The sequence below is a fragment of the Neofelis nebulosa genome, chromosome 14 (genome assembly GCF_028018385.1).
Source record: "Neofelis nebulosa isolate mNeoNeb1 chromosome 14, mNeoNeb1.pri, whole genome shotgun sequence".
Lineage (NCBI taxonomy): Eukaryota > Metazoa > Chordata > Mammalia > Carnivora > Felidae > Neofelis > Neofelis nebulosa.
Window position 1 is genome coordinate 83,282,695 of NC_080795.1, and position 16,756 is coordinate 83,299,450.

General features: G+C 63.7%; 2 protein-coding genes across 4 annotated transcripts in view; both read left to right on the forward strand.

Annotated features, from left to right (window-relative positions):
• PPP1R16A (protein phosphatase 1 regulatory subunit 16A) overlaps positions 1–11,415 on the forward strand; it is a 39,006-nt gene extending 27,591 nt beyond the window's left edge. For all 3 annotated transcript variants that reach the window (XM_058699515.1, XM_058699516.1, XM_058699517.1), the window contains 10 exons: positions 5,601–6,641; positions 7,872–7,942; positions 8,020–8,165; positions 9,318–9,421; positions 9,488–9,612; positions 9,701–9,826; positions 9,915–9,990; positions 10,064–10,193; positions 10,360–10,525; positions 10,785–11,415. In XM_058699515.1, the coding sequence (XP_058555498.1) occupies positions 6,377–6,641; positions 7,872–7,942; positions 8,020–8,165; positions 9,318–9,421; positions 9,488–9,612; positions 9,701–9,826; positions 9,915–9,990; positions 10,064–10,193; positions 10,360–10,525; positions 10,785–11,159 (1,584 nt within the window). In that variant the 5' untranslated portion in view covers positions 5,601–6,376 and the 3' untranslated portion in view covers positions 11,160–11,415. The remainder of the gene's footprint in view (positions 1–5,600; positions 6,642–7,871; positions 7,943–8,019; positions 8,166–9,317; positions 9,422–9,487; positions 9,613–9,700; positions 9,827–9,914; positions 9,991–10,063; positions 10,194–10,359; positions 10,526–10,784) is intronic.
• Positions 11,416–11,785: 370 nt separating this feature from the next.
• GPT (glutamic--pyruvic transaminase) lies at positions 11,786–16,382 on the forward strand. Its single transcript, XM_058699518.1, has 12 exons — positions 11,786–13,076; positions 13,568–13,733; positions 13,878–13,967; positions 14,047–14,155; positions 14,337–14,470; positions 14,636–14,879; positions 15,008–15,087; positions 15,168–15,304; positions 15,405–15,579; positions 15,675–15,825; positions 15,934–16,051; positions 16,122–16,382. Exons 1-12 carry the CDS (start codon positions 13,033–13,035, stop codon positions 16,210–16,212), a joined length of 1,539 nt encoding a protein of 512 aa, XP_058555501.1. The 5' UTR covers positions 11,786–13,032; the 3' UTR covers positions 16,213–16,382.
• The last annotated feature ends 374 nt before the right edge of the window (positions 16,383–16,756 follow it).

The window sequence follows — 16,756 nt, forward strand, 5'->3', positions numbered from 1 at the left end:
AAAATGTTTTAATTTTATTTTAGAAAGTGCAAAGGGGAGAGAGGGGCAGAGGAGAGTTGGGGGAAGGGGAGGGGAGGGGGAGGGGAGAGGAGAGGAGACAGGGGAGGAGAGGAAAGGAGAGGAGAGGAGAGGAGAGGAGAGGACAGGAGAGGATCTCATCTCATCTCAAACTGAGTACGGAGCCTGACAAGGGGCCCCATCCCATGACCCTGGGATCACAACCTGAGCTGAAATCAAGAGTCAGACACTCAACTGAGTCACCCAGACGCCCTGATACAATTATTTTTTACATGACTCTTGTATTTACCAATATTCTTCTGTTTTAATTAATTTCAGTAGTTTTCCTAGAGGATCTTTCAGGGCATCTGGGTGGCTCAGTCTGTTGAGCATCTGTCTCTTGATTTCAGCTCAGGTTCGTGATCTCACATCGGACTCTGCACTGACAGTATGGATGGAGCCTGCTTGGGATTCTCTCTCTCCCCCTCTCTCTCTGCCCTTCCCCCTGCTCATGCATGCTCTGGTTCTCTCTCTAAATAAACATTAAAAGAAGAAAAAGACCTTTCAGGTTTTTATCCTACACAATGCCATTTGCACACAATGAGTTTTTTCCACCCTTCCTATCCTTATTCCATTTCTTTCTTTTTCGTGCCCAGGTGCACTAGCTAGAAGTTTAGTACAAATATGACTCGAAGTAGCGATACAAACGTCTTTGTCTCATCCAGCAGGTTTGTTGTTTTTCAACTAGGTTGGGATGGACAGGACCCAGAGGCAGGAGAGAGCTGATGTTGGAAGACGGGTCCTAGAGAGGTCCACGGGGCATGGGTCCGGGTCTTTGCTGTGGGGTGAAGCACTGTGGCGGGGGGCCAGCGGCAGGCGGATTGTTGGGCCAGGTGGACATCTCTGTCTAAAGGCTTCTGTCTCGGGGCGCCTGGGTGGCGCAGTCGGTTAAGCGTCCGACTTCAGCCAGGTCACGATCTCGCGGTCCGTGAGTTCGAGCCCCGCGTCGGGCTCTGGGCTGATGGCTCGGAGCCTGGAGCCTGTTTCCGATTCTGTGTCTCCCTCTCTCTCTGCCCCTCCCCCGTTCATGCTCTGTCTCTCTCTGTCCCAAAAATAAATAAAAACGTTGAAAAAAAAAATTTAAAAAAAAAAAAAAAAAAAAAAAAAAAATAAAGGCTTCTGTCTTCTCATGAAACGTGTCAGCAGCTGAGCATGAAAATATGGGAGAAGAGGCAAGGGAAGCTGTGAGATTTCTGGAAGAAGTAGTGCCATGGAGTGTGTGGGGCTCCCAATTGGGTGGACGCTGGCCCCCTGGACGGTGACACAGTTCATCCAAGACAGAACAAAGGAGACAGAAGTTTATTGAACACACTGCAGCAGGCAGGACAGCAAAGCGGAGACGGTCTGTCAGGAGTGGGGGGGGGGTATGACTTAGCTGTAGCTAAGTCAGGGAGTGAGGAGGTATGGAAACTATAGAATTTTCTTTTGGTAACTGCCGGGCTGTCAGTAACCCACTGTGGTCAGCTAGGACCTGTGGCTGTTTTGAGGTGGGTCGTGAGGGGCCTGTTCGTACTCAGCCCCGTGGGTGGTCGCCATGAGTGCCCTTACTTACTCAGGCTTCCATTGCTCAAGCCTGCTGCCTAAAAGCAGCCTCCACAGAGTGGGCCCTGCGCTTGTCTGATGTGTGGCCTTTAGTCCCTGGCTCTGCTGGTTCGTTCGGAGCTGGGGCAGTGGTGCTGGACAGGCCGGGCTTCCCATCTGGGCGCTGCAAGTCAGGAGGGCCACAGAGTGTGTGATGGCTGAGTACGGCCTGAAGCTGCAGATGAGGACGTGGGGGCTCTGCAGTGCTAGGGTCAGCAGGACTGAGCTGGGGCAGGTGCTGGTCTGAGAAGGGGGTGTTGAGCTGAAATGCCAGAGTGGGGGTCAGGGGACAGTTACTGGTGGTGACAGGGTCGAGGGCATAATTGGGGCAGAGGGCGAGGCCTTTGGCAGGAAGAAGAGGTCGAGACTGAGGGGCAGGGCGTTGAAGATGGTCACGGGAATATTGAGACCACCAGGAATTCAGGCCTGGCGCGGCGGTGGGGCGATGCCCACAGCAAGGGCTGGTGTGGGTGGTAGGCACAGCTGATGGCTCACGTCAGCTGGGACTCTTATGGAGAGGAGGGGGGAGGGGGCTGCAGGCCACAGCGAGACATGGGGCGGGGTGGGGGGTGGCTGAGGTGGGGAGAGAAGGCTGGCGGGAAGGGAGCAGGGTGGAGGGGACCTGGGACTCCCAAGGGAGAGTGAAGGCCCAGAAACAGGGCCGAGGTCATTGGTGGCGAGGGTTTCAGAACTGGGGGATTGAGAACAGGGTCAGAAGCCCCCTCCTCGATGCTGCTCCCCTCATCCAGCCTATCTCTGTGTTCCCTTCCATCTCAGCCGAGGTCTGAGGAGGTGGAGCCCCCACCGTGTCCTTGCCAGTTCTCCGAGGGGTCTTCTGCTGGGCTGGCAGTGGTGTCCTCACCTTTGTCTTCTGAGCAGTGGCGGGTGTATCCACAGGGAAGTATCTCGAACAGAGTGTTTGGTCTACAGCCTTTTATGCTCTCTAGAGGCCTCAGGTGTGTCCTTGGCCTCTGTGGTCCAGCCATGTGTGCTGTCCAAGCTCATATCCTACTGTTAATTATTAGGGAGGCGACTGTCTGACTGGATGTTTCTGATGGGATCTGTGTCCTTTGTCCCGTCAACTGCCTTGGACTTGGCCCTGCCATTTGACTTGAGGACCACTTTGTCATGTTTATTGTAAATATTTTGGCCAGCTGACCATGTGTTTTCTGGTTTTGTAGTTGTTGTTTTTTTTTTAAGTTTATTTATTTTGAGAGAGAGAGTGTGCGAGAGCAGGGGAGGGGCAGAGAGAGAGAGAGAATCCCAAGCAGGCTCTGTGCTGTCAGCATAGACCTCGACTCAGGGCTCGAACTCACCGACTGTGAGATCATGACCTGAGCGGAAGTCAAGAGTCAGACGCTTGACCGACTGAGCCCCCCAAGGGCCCCTGTAAGGTTTTGCTTTGATTTGCTTTGTTTTCCTGTGCGTTTTGAACGTCTAGTGCAACTGGATTGATCAGTTTTCTTTTTTTGTTCCTGGGTTTTGTGTCCAGTTTAGAAAGGCTTTCCCCTTTGCTGGGATCACACAGATAACTCTTTCCTTCTTGTACTCCTGTGGCTTTAGTTTTCCTTAGGTCTGTGTCTCTGATGAGTCTGGAGTTGATTTTGGTGTGAGGACAGAGGTGGATCCTGCCCTCCGTGGCTGTGTGTTGAAGCAGCCTCCCCCCACCCCTGCTTAGTGCTGTGTGGCCCTCCGTGCTCCCTGTGTGGCCCCCCGTGCTCCCTGCAGTGGCCCCCCGTGCTCCCTGCAGTGGCCCCCCCATGCTCCTTGTGTGGCCCTCCGTGCTCCCTGTGTGGCCCTCCGTGCTCCCTGCAGTGGCCCCCCGTGCTCCCTGCAGTGGCCCCTCGTGCTCCCTGCAGTGGCCCCCATGCTCCCTACAGTGGCCCCCCGTGCTCCCTACAGTGGCCCCCCCGTGCTCCCTGTGTGGCCCCCCATGCTCCCTGTGTGGCCCGCCGTGCTCCCTGTGTGGCCCCTCGTGCTCCCTGCAGTGACCACCCCCGTGCTGCCTGTGTGGCCCCCCAGCAGGTGGACTCCCCCAGCCTCCACCGCCAGTCTCTTCCCCTCTCTGAACAAGGCCATGGGCGAGTGAAGCCATGGCTCCGGGCTCTTGTGGCACCATCTCTAATCCTCACCCAGATGCTGAGGGTGTGATGTGGTGAAGTAGTCAACAGGGGACTTCGGGTGCAAGCATGGCCTCAGTTTCCCTGTGTAGCAAATGGGGCCTGCTGGAGGTGCTGTGGGGGTTATGCGGCAAGGCTGCAGAGACACTCAGGCCAGCACGGGTCTGTTCCCGCTGGGCTGGGCTCTGGGTCCTGCGCCTTCAACCATAGTCTTTGGGGATGGCCCAGTGGTGCGGGCTGAGGGGCGAGGGCTGTCCTCAGGCTCCTCTTGTCTTTCCCATCTCACTCCCACACTCTTGTGCAGCTTACCTGGGCACAGAGCTGAGACCTGGAAAAAAAACCACTCAGATTCTCTCTGACATTCCAGAGAGACTTGGGGGAAAATTTGTAGACGAGGCAGGAGAAGCCTTGCTTACCTGCCCCCGCCCACCGTCCCGCACCCCCCCCCACCCTGCAATGTGGGTGTGGCGTCGTGGCCACTCGGTGGGGCTCCACTAAGCCATCCTGGCCTCGGCGGCTCAGCTAAGGGTCAACGCTTCTACTTGTGGCAGCTGTTCCTGGACTGTGGCTGGGAGGGGGCTGGGGGCCAGAAAGCTTAGGGCTGAGCCTGGAGGGGCCAGGCACTGGGCACTGTCACTCCTTGAGGGAGACCGTCCTGGCACCCGCATCCACTGCAGTGTTGTCCTGGGACTCCCCGGGTCACCTTAGGGTCACCGGGGCTCTAGAGGAGACAGTCGTCAGCCCGAGGCCCTCCCAAGGGAACATGGAGACTGCCCTTGGGCATCTAACAGCCAGGAGTGCCGCTAGAGGGGCCCACAGCACACCGGGGCTTCAGGAGGCTGGGGCCACCAGAGTTGGGGGCTGAGGACCCATGTTAGCTGCGGGGTTCTTCCTGTTGTGGCTTAGTTGGGGGGAGGGGGTGCTCTCCAGATCCTGCTCCGTGATGAATTCTCATGGATGGCCTTTAAAATGAATAAACCAGAAGACATGTATTCGGTTTGCACAGCTGATTGCTCTTGGTTTTCCGTAGGACACGGGCATCAGAATCTTTTTGTCTGTAGAGTGATGGGGTGGATGATGCCTTCTAAATCTTGCTAAACGTGGCAGTTGGGTGGTGGCTCTGGGACTGGCGCCTGTCCTCGCCTTTGAGAAGTGAACCTGGCCCCTGCCGCCCTGTGGGGCCTGTAGGTGGGCCACCTTCCTTGTGGGTGGGGCATCGTCACATCCTCTGCGGGCCCCCTCCCCTGCCTTGCTCCTTGCTGATGGTCCCTTGGGGTGGGCTGTTCAGGTCAGCTTCCCTGGAAGGCCCAGAGAGGTGACAGTCACACCTTGTGGCCAAGTGTGTGTGGGGTGGCCTGCTTCCTGGGGGTGGGGGGAGCATGAAGGGAGGGGCTGTGAGTGGCCAGGAGGGAAGGATAATCTCGCAGAAGACGGGCGCTCGCCCTGGTTTGTAGCTGGCACAGCCCTCGGAGCACTTCCAGGAGAGCCCAAGGAGACCGTGACTTTGTGCAGTCAAGCCTGGGGCAGATAGGTCAGTGTGGCCGTGGGGACCAGGGTCAGAGCCTGGGGCCTTGAGAAACTTGCGGAGAACAACTCCCTGGAGGGGCAGCCTCGCGGGGAAGGCTCCGTTGTGGCTGTCAGCACAGCCGTCCTTGCTCTCTGCTCTCAGCTGCACTGCCCTTTCTGGGAACTCTGAGTGAGCCCCCTCACCCCCTGCCAGGAATGTTGTCCCATGTGTCCCATGGCGCTGGCTGGGACAGGGCAGGGCTAGTGTTCTTCCCTGCTGGCCTGCCCCACCTGGAGCCAGCCTTGATGTGTTTGTTTCCTGTTCCTCCTCCACAGGCTGGTGGATGCCACCTGCTGTCTGCAGCCTGATCAACTGCTCTTCCAAAAGGAGGCCCTCCTGAAGACAGAGTCGCCAGGCCTGCCGTGCTCTTGGTACCCTGGCTGCTCACACAGTCTCACTCCTGGGCACTGGGGGCTGAGACCCCAGGACTCTGAGGGCACGCCCTGCCCCGGTTTCTCTGTGGCTGTGGGGCCCGCCTTCTGGCCACACCCCCCTGTTAGCACTAACTACTGACCCTGGAAGAGTGAGGGAGAGGGGAGGGGAGGCCAGGCTATGGCTGCTCCCAGGCCCCACCCAGGATCCTAAGGCCTGGAAGGTGAGGGGGCTTCTGGAACTCCCAGGGGCCTCTGCCCATTGCCCTGCCCCCGCTTTACCCTCATCCAAGTGCCAGGACGCTGCACCTCTCTTATCTAGGTAATTAGCTTCAGACCCTGGACCGAGGCTGGCCAGGTCGTGGGCTGCTTCCCACAGGCTGTGCACCCTGACCCCAAGAGGGAGGTGAGGCCCTGCCCGTTGAGTAGCTGAGGTGCCGGGGCTCTTGAGAGGCAGGCAGAAGGTGCCCTCCCACCCTGCCCTTTCTGCCCGGGCCTGGTCACGGCGTGGGGCCTCGTGACCCAGCCTTGCCAGGGGCAGAGGGCACCACTGAGCCTTGGGGAGGGGATGCCCCCAAGGGTGCCAGTCCAGCCCGCTGCCCCACCCCTCAGGCCCAGTCTGGCCCCGGTGCTCCCCCACCTGGTGCCCCGACCAGTCCCCCGGGCAGGCGGCCCCCGCCATGGCCGAGCACCTGGAGCTGCTGGCAGAGATGCCCATGGTGGGCAGGATGAGCACACAGGAGCGGCTGAAGCACGCCCAGAAGCGGCGTGCCCAGCAGGTGAAGATGTGGGCCCAGGCTGAGAAGGAGGCCCAGGGCAAGAAGGGCCGCCAGGAGCAGCCGCGGCCATGGAAGGAGGCAGCCAGCGGCCGGCCACAGAAGCGGGTCCTTTTCCCTCCCAGCGTTGCCCTCCTGGAGGCCGCTGCCCGAAATGACCTGGAGGAAGGTGAGCATGGCTGAGCCCAAGGGAAGACCCTGTCCTCCACCTCGGTCCTGGAGAGATCTGCGGAGGGCACGGTGCTGTCCTGCGGAGGCCCCGGGGCTGGCCTGGTGTCCTCGGGCGCTTGCTCTCAGCGGTCGGCCACTTGAGGCTCACCAGTGATGGCGCAGCACACTGGGGTGCTGCTGCAGGGGTGAGGCTGATGGGATTGGGCAGGGGCATCGGGGAGCCCACAGGAGCTCGGGGCAGTGCCCAGGGCTTGGCTCAGGTGGGCTGGGAGTGGCCCATCCTCTTCGGTGCCTCTGGCCAGGGTGCTGGGCGATGACCAGGAGAGGCCTGGCCACCACCTGCTTGGGCCCTGTCTCCACCTGTGTAAAGGAGGGCGGCCACGCCCACCTCAGCAGGTTAGAGTGCGGGGCTGGGGGTCCCCGCAGGCCAGCCCTCTCGACACCTGCCTCTGCCCATCTTTGACTTCTTCCTCCCCATCAGGACCGCCCTGGCCAGTGACAGGCTCCTCGTTCCTCCCCTGCACCCTGTGTGCTCATAGCCCCTCTGCTGTCCCTGAGGGGCTCCTGAAGGCTCGTCCTGCCGTCCTCCAGGGCAGAGGCTGGGGTGCAGAGGGCAAGGAGAGGCGGGCAGTGCCTCAAGGCAGGGGCGGTAGAGGAGGGCGTGGTGGGTGTGCCGCTGGCCCAGGCTCAGGGAACTGTGGGAAGTGGGGTGCATCACCCTGCTGCCCATGGAGCATATCTGGGAGGGCCAGGCCAGTAAGAAGGTCTGGGATGACCTTGGTGACAGGCTAGGCCCCAGATGGGACCACTGAAGAGTGAGGACAGGGATCAGCTCTACTGAGGGAGACCACCTTGGAGGGGGTGGGCCTGGATGCCTGGGGCCCACACTACAGGCTGCAGCTGGGCAGGGGGCCTGTGCTCACACGGGAGCCTGAGGGCTGGGAGTGCCCTGATTCAGGAGGGGTGGGTCCTGCTAGGCGCTGGGGGCAGAGGGCTGCTGTGTTTGCCCACCTGGGGCCGACAGATACTCAGAGCCCCAACTCTTGAGCCCTCAGCCGGGACTCGGGTGTCCCTCTTGCCACCCACACCTCTGTCTTCCTCACCACTCTCTGCTCCCGGCTGCGGCACTGCAGTCCGCCCAGGTACCTGGCGCCCGGGCTGAACAGTGTTGGCCTGGCAGGACCCCTAGCCCTGCGTCCTGACCACGCTTCCCGCCCCCCTCTCACAGTCCGCCAGTTCCTCGAGAGCGGGGTCAGCCCTGACCTGGCCAACGAGGATGGCCTGACGGCGCTGCACCAGGTCAGCCACGCTGAGGGTGGGGAGGGAGAGGAGGGGGCGCTGGCCGGGGCGCTGGCCTCAGGCTGTGTGGTTCGTAGAGCTGCATCGATGACTTCCGGGACGTGGCACGGCAGCTGCTGGACGCCGGGGCTGAGGTCAACGCCCGTGACAGCGAAAGCTGGACACCCCTGCACGCCGCGGCCACCTGTGGCCACCTGCACCTGGTGGAGCTGCTCATTGCCCGGTAGGGCCCCGCCGGTGTGGCCAGAGCTGGGGAGGGGCTGCAGCCAGGCCAGGGGGCAGGGCCTTCCTCGCAGATAGTAGTTCTTCCTGAGACACGAGCCTGTTGCCCCCTCCACAGGAAGCACACTTGGCCCTTGGCCTCTTGTGTTCCCTCTCACCCTTGCTTACCCTGACCTCATGCTGGTGGAGATCAGGGCCTGGGCAGAGGCTGCAGACACTGATGCCGAGGGGACAAGCGTGTGCCCAGGGCAGTGTGGTTGTCTGCCCGGCAGGCTGTCGGCCTGGGCACGTCCTCCTGCCGAGCACTCTTAGGGGTTTGGGAACTCCTTGAGGGCAGGCCTTGACCTCTAGCTCTGGTCCTCCCTGGGGTCTGCCCAGAGAACTGCCACTCTGGGCAGAATGATGGGGGTGGCAGTGGTGAAGACGGAGGTGGGGCCTTTGACAAGGAGGGCGGAGCAGGGCGGAGCTGCTTCGGACACAGGCCTTGGTGAACAGAAAGGGGCATCCAGGAATCCCCCCATAGGGACCCCTGTAGTAGAACAGACGGTCAGGGGCCCCGGCTGTCCTCGGAGTGGTCCAGGTGCTGATGGTGGGTATGTGGGTGGGTGGCAGTCTCTCCCCTTCACACACAGATGCCACAGAGCAGGAGGGATGGCTGTGCACAGACAGCCCCTACCCCCTCCCTGCTCCTCTCCACAGTGAGCACCCACTTTTGTGTTCTGGGCTCCCTTCAGCTCCCTGTCTTTCCCTGGGGCCATGTTCCTGCCTGAGCCCCGTTCTCTGCAGCTGTCTTCTGTCATCTGGGCTCTCCTCCCTCTGTCTTTTGCTCCCCAAGGCTTCTAGAGTCCCAGCAGTGCCCCCTGGTACGTGGGCCCGTTGTGTAGGTTGACAGGGACAGATGGGTGTCAGGAACCTGGAGCTCAGACGTGGGTGGAGACTGGGGGGTGGCCTGCCTGGCGTGAGTACAGGATCCAGCACTGAGCTCCACAGCCAGATGGTCCCAGGGGCACCGGGGGCCGGGGCCTCCTCCGCATTCAACCCACACTGTCCAGGAGAGCAGCCCTAGGCCGAGGGCCTCTGCAGAGGGTGGACTGGAGGCCTCCGTGGGGGAGAAGCGTTCTGTGGCCAAAGCCCCTCTCCATTCTGCTTGCAGTGGCGCTGACCTCCTGGCCGTCAACACTGACGGGAACATGCCTTACGACCTGTGTGAGGATGAGCGGACGCTGGACTGCCTTGAGACAGCCATGGCCGACCGCGGTGAGTACGGCCCCACCTGCCTGCCAGGGTGCCCGGGTGCCAGCTCTGAGCCCCGCTGCCTTGCAGGCATTACCCAGGATGGCATCGAGGAAGCCCGGGCCTTGCCGGAGCTGCACCTGCTGGACGACATCCGAAGCCTGCTGCAGGCAGGGGCCGACATCGACGCCCCCCGGGACCATGGGGCCACGCTGGTGACGAAGGGGCCACGTGGGTTGCAGGTCGGGAGGTTGCTGCTGGAGGGGCATGGCGGGGACTCAGGGCCGGGCGGTGTGCCTGCAGCTCCACATCGCTGCTGCCAACGGGTTCAGTGAGGCGGCCACCCTGCTGCTTCAACACCGAGCCAGCCTGAGCGCCAAGGACCGGGACGGCTGGGAGCCGCTGCACGCGGCTGCCTACTGGGGCCAGGTGAGTGCCGGGGGCGGGGGCAGCCGGGCCCGGGCCGGTGGCTGCCGCCTCTGAGGCCTTCAGCAGCCCGGCCTCGCTGGCCCCTCAGGTGCACCTGGTGGAGCTGCTCGTGGCACACGGGGCCGACCTGAACGGGAGGTCTCTGACGGACGAGACACCTCTTGGTGAGCTGGGGCCGCCTCTGCCGGTTGTAGAGGGGGGGTGAGAGGGCACCGGTGACCACCCACTTCTCCCCAGACGTGTGCGGGGACGAGGAGGTGCGGACCAAGCTGCTGGAGCTGAAGCACAAGCACGATGCGCTCCTGCGCGCCCAGGGCCGCCAGCGCTCTCTGCTGCGCCGCCGCACCTCCAGCGCGGGCAGCCGGGGGTGAGCGCGCAGTCGACCCCGGTGTCCTACCCTCCGCTGGCAGACCCCCCTCCCGCCGCCCCACCCCCCACCCCACCCCTGCCCCCGCCGGCGGCGCTCAGGCGCCAGCTGGAGCTCTGGGCAGTCTGCGGGGCAAGTGACAGCCTTTCCCCCGACCCTCCCCCAGAAAGGTGGTGAGGAGGGTGAGCCTGACCCAGCGCACCAGCCTGTACCGCAGGGAGCATGCCCAGGAGGCCATCGTGTGGCAACAGCCACCACCCACCAGCCCAGAACCACCCGAGGAGGACGAAGACGGCCAGACGGATGCAGAGCTGCGACCCACGTCCAGCGAGGTGAGCCCTGCACCGTCCACCTCCAGCAGGCTGGCTGGGGGCCTAGGCCCTGCCCTCTCTGGGTGGTGACATTGGTGACTCCCTAGCCGGTGGGAGCAGTGTCCCTGTGCCCATAAACTGGGCTAGCGTGCCACAGGGGCGGCTCCTGCCCCCACTCTCATTCCTGCCCCCTGACCACCGTGCATGCTGGGGCCCAAGGCCATCAGGGAGGCCAGAGAAGGCCTTCCTGATGGCCTCTGGGCCCATGCTTCCCCAACAGGAGGAGGACCCCGAGTTGGCCAGGCCACACAACGGCCAAGTTGGAGGCACCCCAGGGCGACACCTGTACTCCAAGCGGCTGGACCGGAGTGTCTCCTACCAGCTGAGCCCCCTGGACAGCACAGCGCCCGACGCCCTGGCCCGGGCCAAGGCCCACCACACCCTGGCGGAGCTGAAGCGCCAGCGAGCTGCTGCCAAGCTGCAACGGCCCCCACCCGAGGGGCCCGAGGTCCCGGAGTCCGGCCTGCATGTGGACGCCGAGACCCCCCAGCCCGAGCGCAGCTCCAGGGCTGGTGGAGATCCGCCCCTGCTTAAGCTCACGGCACCCTCGGAGGAGGCCCCCACGGGGAAGAGGCCGTGCTGCCTGCTCATGTGAGGGGCTGACACGGAGAGCGGTGAGGGTCCCGTTGCCAGGCCCAGCCAGAGGCTGCCTCGGGACCCTGCTCCGGAGACCCCAGTGTGTGCCCGGTGCTGCTATTCAGGGGTGGCCGGTGCAGGGCCTTCCCTGTTTCCTGCATCTAGGATGCCAGCGTCTTCGCTCAGGGATGAGCCTGTGGCAGAAGCCATCCTGGGGGCTCCTGGCTGCAGTGACCTAGTTTCATCCTGTGACTCGATAAAGGGCTGTTTTGCCACCTGCCTTGTCGTGTGTGTCAGCTGGGCCGCTGTCCCGAGGGTGGGGAGCTGCCGTGTTGCTGTTCCTGGGTGTGCCTGTCCCTGTTCAGGGCTTGTAGGTGCTTGTGCTGCCTGGCCCTGCGTAGGGGTGAGGCCCACGGCCACTGGGCGAGGAGCCTGGCCTATGTTGCACCCTCCTCCCTGCCTCCCAGCCTCCTGGAGGCTCCTCTGTAACTCTTCACTTCCCTGAGAGGAGCAGGGAGCTCTGGAAGGAGATTCCTTGGCAGGGGGCGGGGGGCGGGTCACAGCTGGGGGTATCCATGCCAGAGGGGCAGGGATCCTGGCTCGGAAGGGCGGGGGGGGGGGGGGGCGGTTTCCACAAGACTCGAGCCATAACCGGAGGGGAGAATCAGTACAAGGCCAGAGTCAGAAACCTCCCTGGGGGATGAGTCCCCTGTTCCTGGCCTGTAGCCCTGATCCCGGGACCTGGCCGCCAGCCTCTGCCTGGGCTGGCAAAGGGGGCCAGTGGTTGGCCGTCCAGATTCTGAGCTGGCTGGGCACGATGTGTCAGGGTGACAGGGGCCCTTTAGGGGCCTCGAGTGGGAGGGCTGAGGGCACTTCCAGCTCATTTGTCCGTGGTGGGCAGCTTTGCATGGCCACCAGTGCTGGGTGAAATGGGCTGAGGTCACCTTCTCCTCCCCAGTGGATATTGACCCAGTCAGCCTTGTGTCTGCAGGGCCCTCCCTTTCCTGAGCATCAGTGGTTGGAGGGGTGTCCTCGGCAGGGCTGGGGCGGGCCAGTGGGTAGGCTGCTGGGTAAATTTAGTGTGTGGGGCGGTGCAGCTGCCAAGGCCCACCTGCTAACAGCTGCCACTTGGGCCTTCCTGCCAGGGGCGGGAGGGGGCCGGCTCCGCCTGGGGCTGCTGGGTCCTGGAGGGGCAGGCCTGTGCGCTGGGGGCCCGAGGTAGCACAGAGCCGAGCCAAGGGGTGCGAGGTGAGACACTGGCTGGCTGCTTGGGGATCCTGTTCTTCCCTTTCCGGCCAGCGGGAGCCGAGGAGCCCGGGCCTGGGGCCTGACCGGCTGCCCACAGCCCCTGTCAGAGGGCTGGTGCCTTGACCTTGTCAGATGTCAGCAGTTGGGGTAGCCACCCCTGGGCATGGCCTATCAGCTCCCTTCAGGGCCTGGGAAGGTGGGGCTCGGAGGGCCTATCACTGTTTGCTTCCCCTTGTCTCTACCAATCAGGAGCTCCAGGGAAGGGGAACTGAGGTCACCTGGCCTGTGGTGTGGATACCCAAGGGCAGCTCTAGGCTGGGGCCTGCTGAAAGGGCAGGACAGCAACCAAGAGCAGTGGAGGTGTCCCAGGTGTCCCAGGTGTCCGAGGGCCCTCCAAAGGCCCAGAGCTGCCCTGCCCCCACCTCCAACACTTCAGCCCGGAGACTCTGGCCTCTACCAGTTGCTGATCTGCGACCAAGGTCCAACCACAGGGCTCTTGCAGCCTATGGGCCATGGTTGCCAGCCCGGGAGGGGCCGGATGGAACCCTGCGTCTGAGCTTTTGCTCCCCTCCCCCGATAACCCCAGGATTCTATAGAGGCCTGGCTCAGTTGCCTGGGAGACAGGCCTGCTAGCCCAAGCAAAGATGGGGGGCCTGAGAGGGCTCGGCCCTGGCAGAGCCCTGCTGGGGTAAATCTCCAGAGGCCCCAGCTCCGTCTCCCCTTGGGGCTTAGCCCTGCTCAGCCCTGCCAACCCCTCAGGGCACTCAGCGCACCTCCCCCACCCCCACAGGCCGAGTCCCTTAGAGCTTCTTGAACCTTCTGTTTGTCCCTACCCCCCATGTAGGTCTCCTGCTCCCCCCATCGTGGGGACGCTGCGCACCACTGGGCGGGCACTGGGCCTCGCCCCAAGCCCCGCCTGCCTCCTCATGAACTCCCTATGGCTCCCTGGGGCAGAACTGTGCCCAGACTGGTGGGGCGGGGCCCAGTGGCCCCAGCTCCTTCTTCAGCCTTTTCTGTCCCGTTCAGTGGGGCCAGCAGGCTGCAGTGAAGAGGGTGCCCTTTACCTTGAGCCCCCCTACCCAGGCTCCCTCTTCCCAGCCCCAGCCCACTGAGCCCAGACCCAGCTATCCCCACTTCCAAGTCCTGCCGCATCCTGACCTTCCTGCCTGGTCTAAGTAGGGTCATGGCCTTGAGGGCGGGTGACCACAGCCAGGTTGCAATGAACGGGCTGAAGGAGAAGGTGCTGACGCTGGACACCATGAACCCCTGTGTTCGGAAGGTGGAGTATGCGGTGCGAGGTCCCATCGTGCTGCGTGCCCTTGAGCTGGAGCAGGAGCTGCGGCAGGTATGGCTCTGGGCCCCACCATTGTCCTCCAGGCTCCACCTGGGCAGCTGAGTCGGCTCCATTCCTCCCCAGAGTCACCTAGGACAAGGATCTGCCAGAGTAATAAAGGCTCCGTTCTCACTGCCTGTGCCCCCTCCCTCTTAGGGGGTAAAGAAGCCCTTCACTGAGGTCATTCGCGCCAACATCGGGGATGCACAGGCCATGGGGCAGAAGCCCATCACCTTCCTGCGTCAGGTGAGGCTGGCTCGCCATGGCCCCGGCGCCTCTCCCCCCTCGGCCCACGTGCTCGGGCCTCAGCATTCGCTCCTCCCAGGTCCTGGCCCTCTGCGTCCACCCCGATCTCCTGAACAGCCCGGACTTCCCCGAGGATGCCAAGAGAAGGGCTGAGCGCATCTTGCAGGCGTGCGGGGGACACAGCCTGGGTAAGTGCCAGTGCCCCAACCAGCCAAAGCCCCAGGGAGGAGCAGGAGCTGGAGGGAGGCTGTCCCAAGGGAGGGGTGGATCCGCCCACCCGCTTGGAAGGGGCGGAGATCTTTGGGAGGGCTGCTAAGGGACCTCACGTGTCCTCTCTTCCCACCCGCTCTGCCCCGCCTCCTGGCTCAGGGGCCTACAGCATCAGCTCAGGCATCCAGCTGATCCGGGAGGATGTAGCGAGGTACATCGAGCGGCGCGACGGAGGCATTCCCGCGGACCCCAATAACATTTACCTGTCCACCGGGGCCAGCGACGCCATCGTGGTAGGCCAGGGCCGAGGCAGGAGGACACCGGGGCTCTTTCTGGGCGGCCGGCAGGACTCTGTTCCTCCTGGCACCCTGGCACCGGTTCCAGGCGGGGCGGGGGACAGGTGCAGCCCCTGGCCTCACCAACCTTGTCTTCCCTTCCCCTCCCCATCCGGCCTGCAGACGGTGCTGAAGTTGCTGGTGGCTGGAGAGGGTCGCACGCGCACGGGTGTGCTCATCCCCATCCCTCAGTACCCGCTCTACTCGGCCGCGCTGGCCGAGCTCAACGCTGTGCAGGTGGATTACTACCTGGACGAGGAGCGCGCGTGGGCCCTCGACGTGGCCGAGCTGCGGCGCGCCCTGGCCCAGGCGCGGGATCATTGCTGCCCTCGCGCACTCTGCGTTATCAACCCCGGCAACCCCACTGGTGCGCCGCCCGTTCCCCCCCACCCCCTCCCCCGCCGCGGTCAGTCTGCCCTCTCTCCCTGCTCCCCCTCCCCGCTGAGCGCCGCGCCCCGAGTCTGACCCGGACCTGCTGCATGTCCCGCGCCCCAGGGCAGGTGCAAGCCCGCGAGTGCATCGAGGCCGTGATTCGCTTCGCCTTTGAGGAGCGCCTCTTCCTGATGGCGGATGAGGTGCTGGCAGGGGCTCGCCTGGGGCTTGCGGTCGGAGGGCAGCAGCGGCTGCCCCCCGTGACGCCCGTCCGCCCGCCCAGGTGTACCAAGACAACGTGTACGCGGAGGGCTCGCAGTTCCACTCGTTCAAGAAGGTGCTCACGGAGATGGGGCCGCCCTACGCGGCGCAGCAGGAGCTCGCCTCCTTCCACTCGGTCTCCAAAGGCTACATGGGAGAGTGCGTGCAGGCCGGGCGGGCGAGGGCTCGCGGCCTCCATCTTCGGCCTGCCCCCCGCCCCCCTCGCCGACCCTGCCTGAACATCTGTCCTCTTCCGCAGGTGTGGGTTCCGCGGCGGCTACGTGGAGGTGGTGAACATGGACCCCGCGGTGCAGTCCCAGATGCAGAAGCTGATGAGCGTGCGGCTGTGCCCGCCGGTGCCGGGCCAACTCCTGCTGGACTTGGTGGTCAGCCCTCCCGCACCCTCGGAGCCCTCCTTCGCGCAGTTCCAGGCGGTGAGCGGGAAAGGGCCCAGGGGGGCGGGGGCGCGGAGGGGGCTGCGCGACCGCGGCCCGCCCCCGCCTGATCGGCCCGCCCTCCGCCGCCGCAGGAGAGGCAGGCGGTGCTGGCCGAGCTGGCGGCGAAGGCCAAGCTCACGGAGCAAGTTTTCAACGAGGCTCCCGGCATCCGCTGCAACCCGGTGCAGGGCGCCATGTACTCCTTCCCTCGCGTGCAGCTGCCCCCGCGCGCCGTGCAGCGCGCTCAGGTCCGGGGCCTAGACCGGCGGGGCGGGGCGGGGCGGGGCGGGGCCCCCGGGGGAGGGCGGGGCCTGGGAGCCGAGCCCTGACCATTCCTCCCCGCCGCCCGACCTCAGGAGCTGGGCCTGGCGCCCGACATGTTCTTCTGCTTGCGCCTTCTGGAGGAGACCGGCATCTGCGTGGTGCCCGGGAGTGGCTTCGGGCAAAAGGAAGGCACCTACCACTTCCGGTGAGGCCCGGCCCCGCGCGGCTCCTCCCCGCAGCCCGCAACACCTTTGCTTACCTCCCTCCCTTTTTAGGATGACCATTCTGCCCCCTTTGGAGAAGCTGCGGCCTCTGCTGGAGAAGCTGAGCCAGTTCCACGCCAAGTTCACCCGAGAGTACTCCTAACCATCCCCCTCCCCGCTTTGGGGCCAGGCTTGGCCGGCAGGGCCGACCCTGGACTTACCATGCCCAGGGCCCTGGGGGTCTCTGGAGCCCTCAGGACTTGCTCCTGCTGCCTGTGGGGCTGGGCCCCCTGCCTTTCTGCAGGCCCCCAATAAAGCTATGAAGCAGCCTGACTAGTTCAGGTGTGCGTACCTATATGAGCTTCCCCTGCCTTTATCCACTCCGGAGTTCCTTTCTGAGCTGGGGTTCTGTGCCGGCCTGGAGAGCCTGCGCGGCGGGGCTGGGGGGTGGGTGGGCGACATTTGTCAGCCTTCAGGAGGAGTGGTCAAGGAGGGCTCCCAGAGGAGGTGACCTTACAACAGATGCAGTGCCTCTCATGGGCTGCGTTTCCACTCTGGTGTCTAGTCCCAAGGCAGAGAGTGGCCAACTTCACATAAAAATTAGGAAGAGAAGGAGGCGTGAAGGAAGGTACTGGGCCTTCTGTTAGGGTTGGTGATGACGCTGGACAAAGAAACAGGGGAACTGAGTCCCAGGGTGGCCACATCAG

Bases quoted from the DNA above. Each gene is read 5' to 3' on its own strand.
- GPT (XM_058699518.1), top strand. From the start codon at position 13,033: ATGGGGGGCCTGAGAGGGCTCGGCCCTGGCAGAGCCCTGCTGGG. The intron at 13,077-13,567 runs GTAAATCTCCAG...TGGTCTAAGTAG, and splicing joins CCTGGCAGAGCCCTGCTGGG to GGTCATGGCCTTGAGGGCGG. The intron at 13,734-13,877 runs GTATGGCTCTGG...CCTCCCTCTTAG, and splicing joins TGGAGCAGGAGCTGCGGCAG to GGGGTAAAGAAGCCCTTCAC.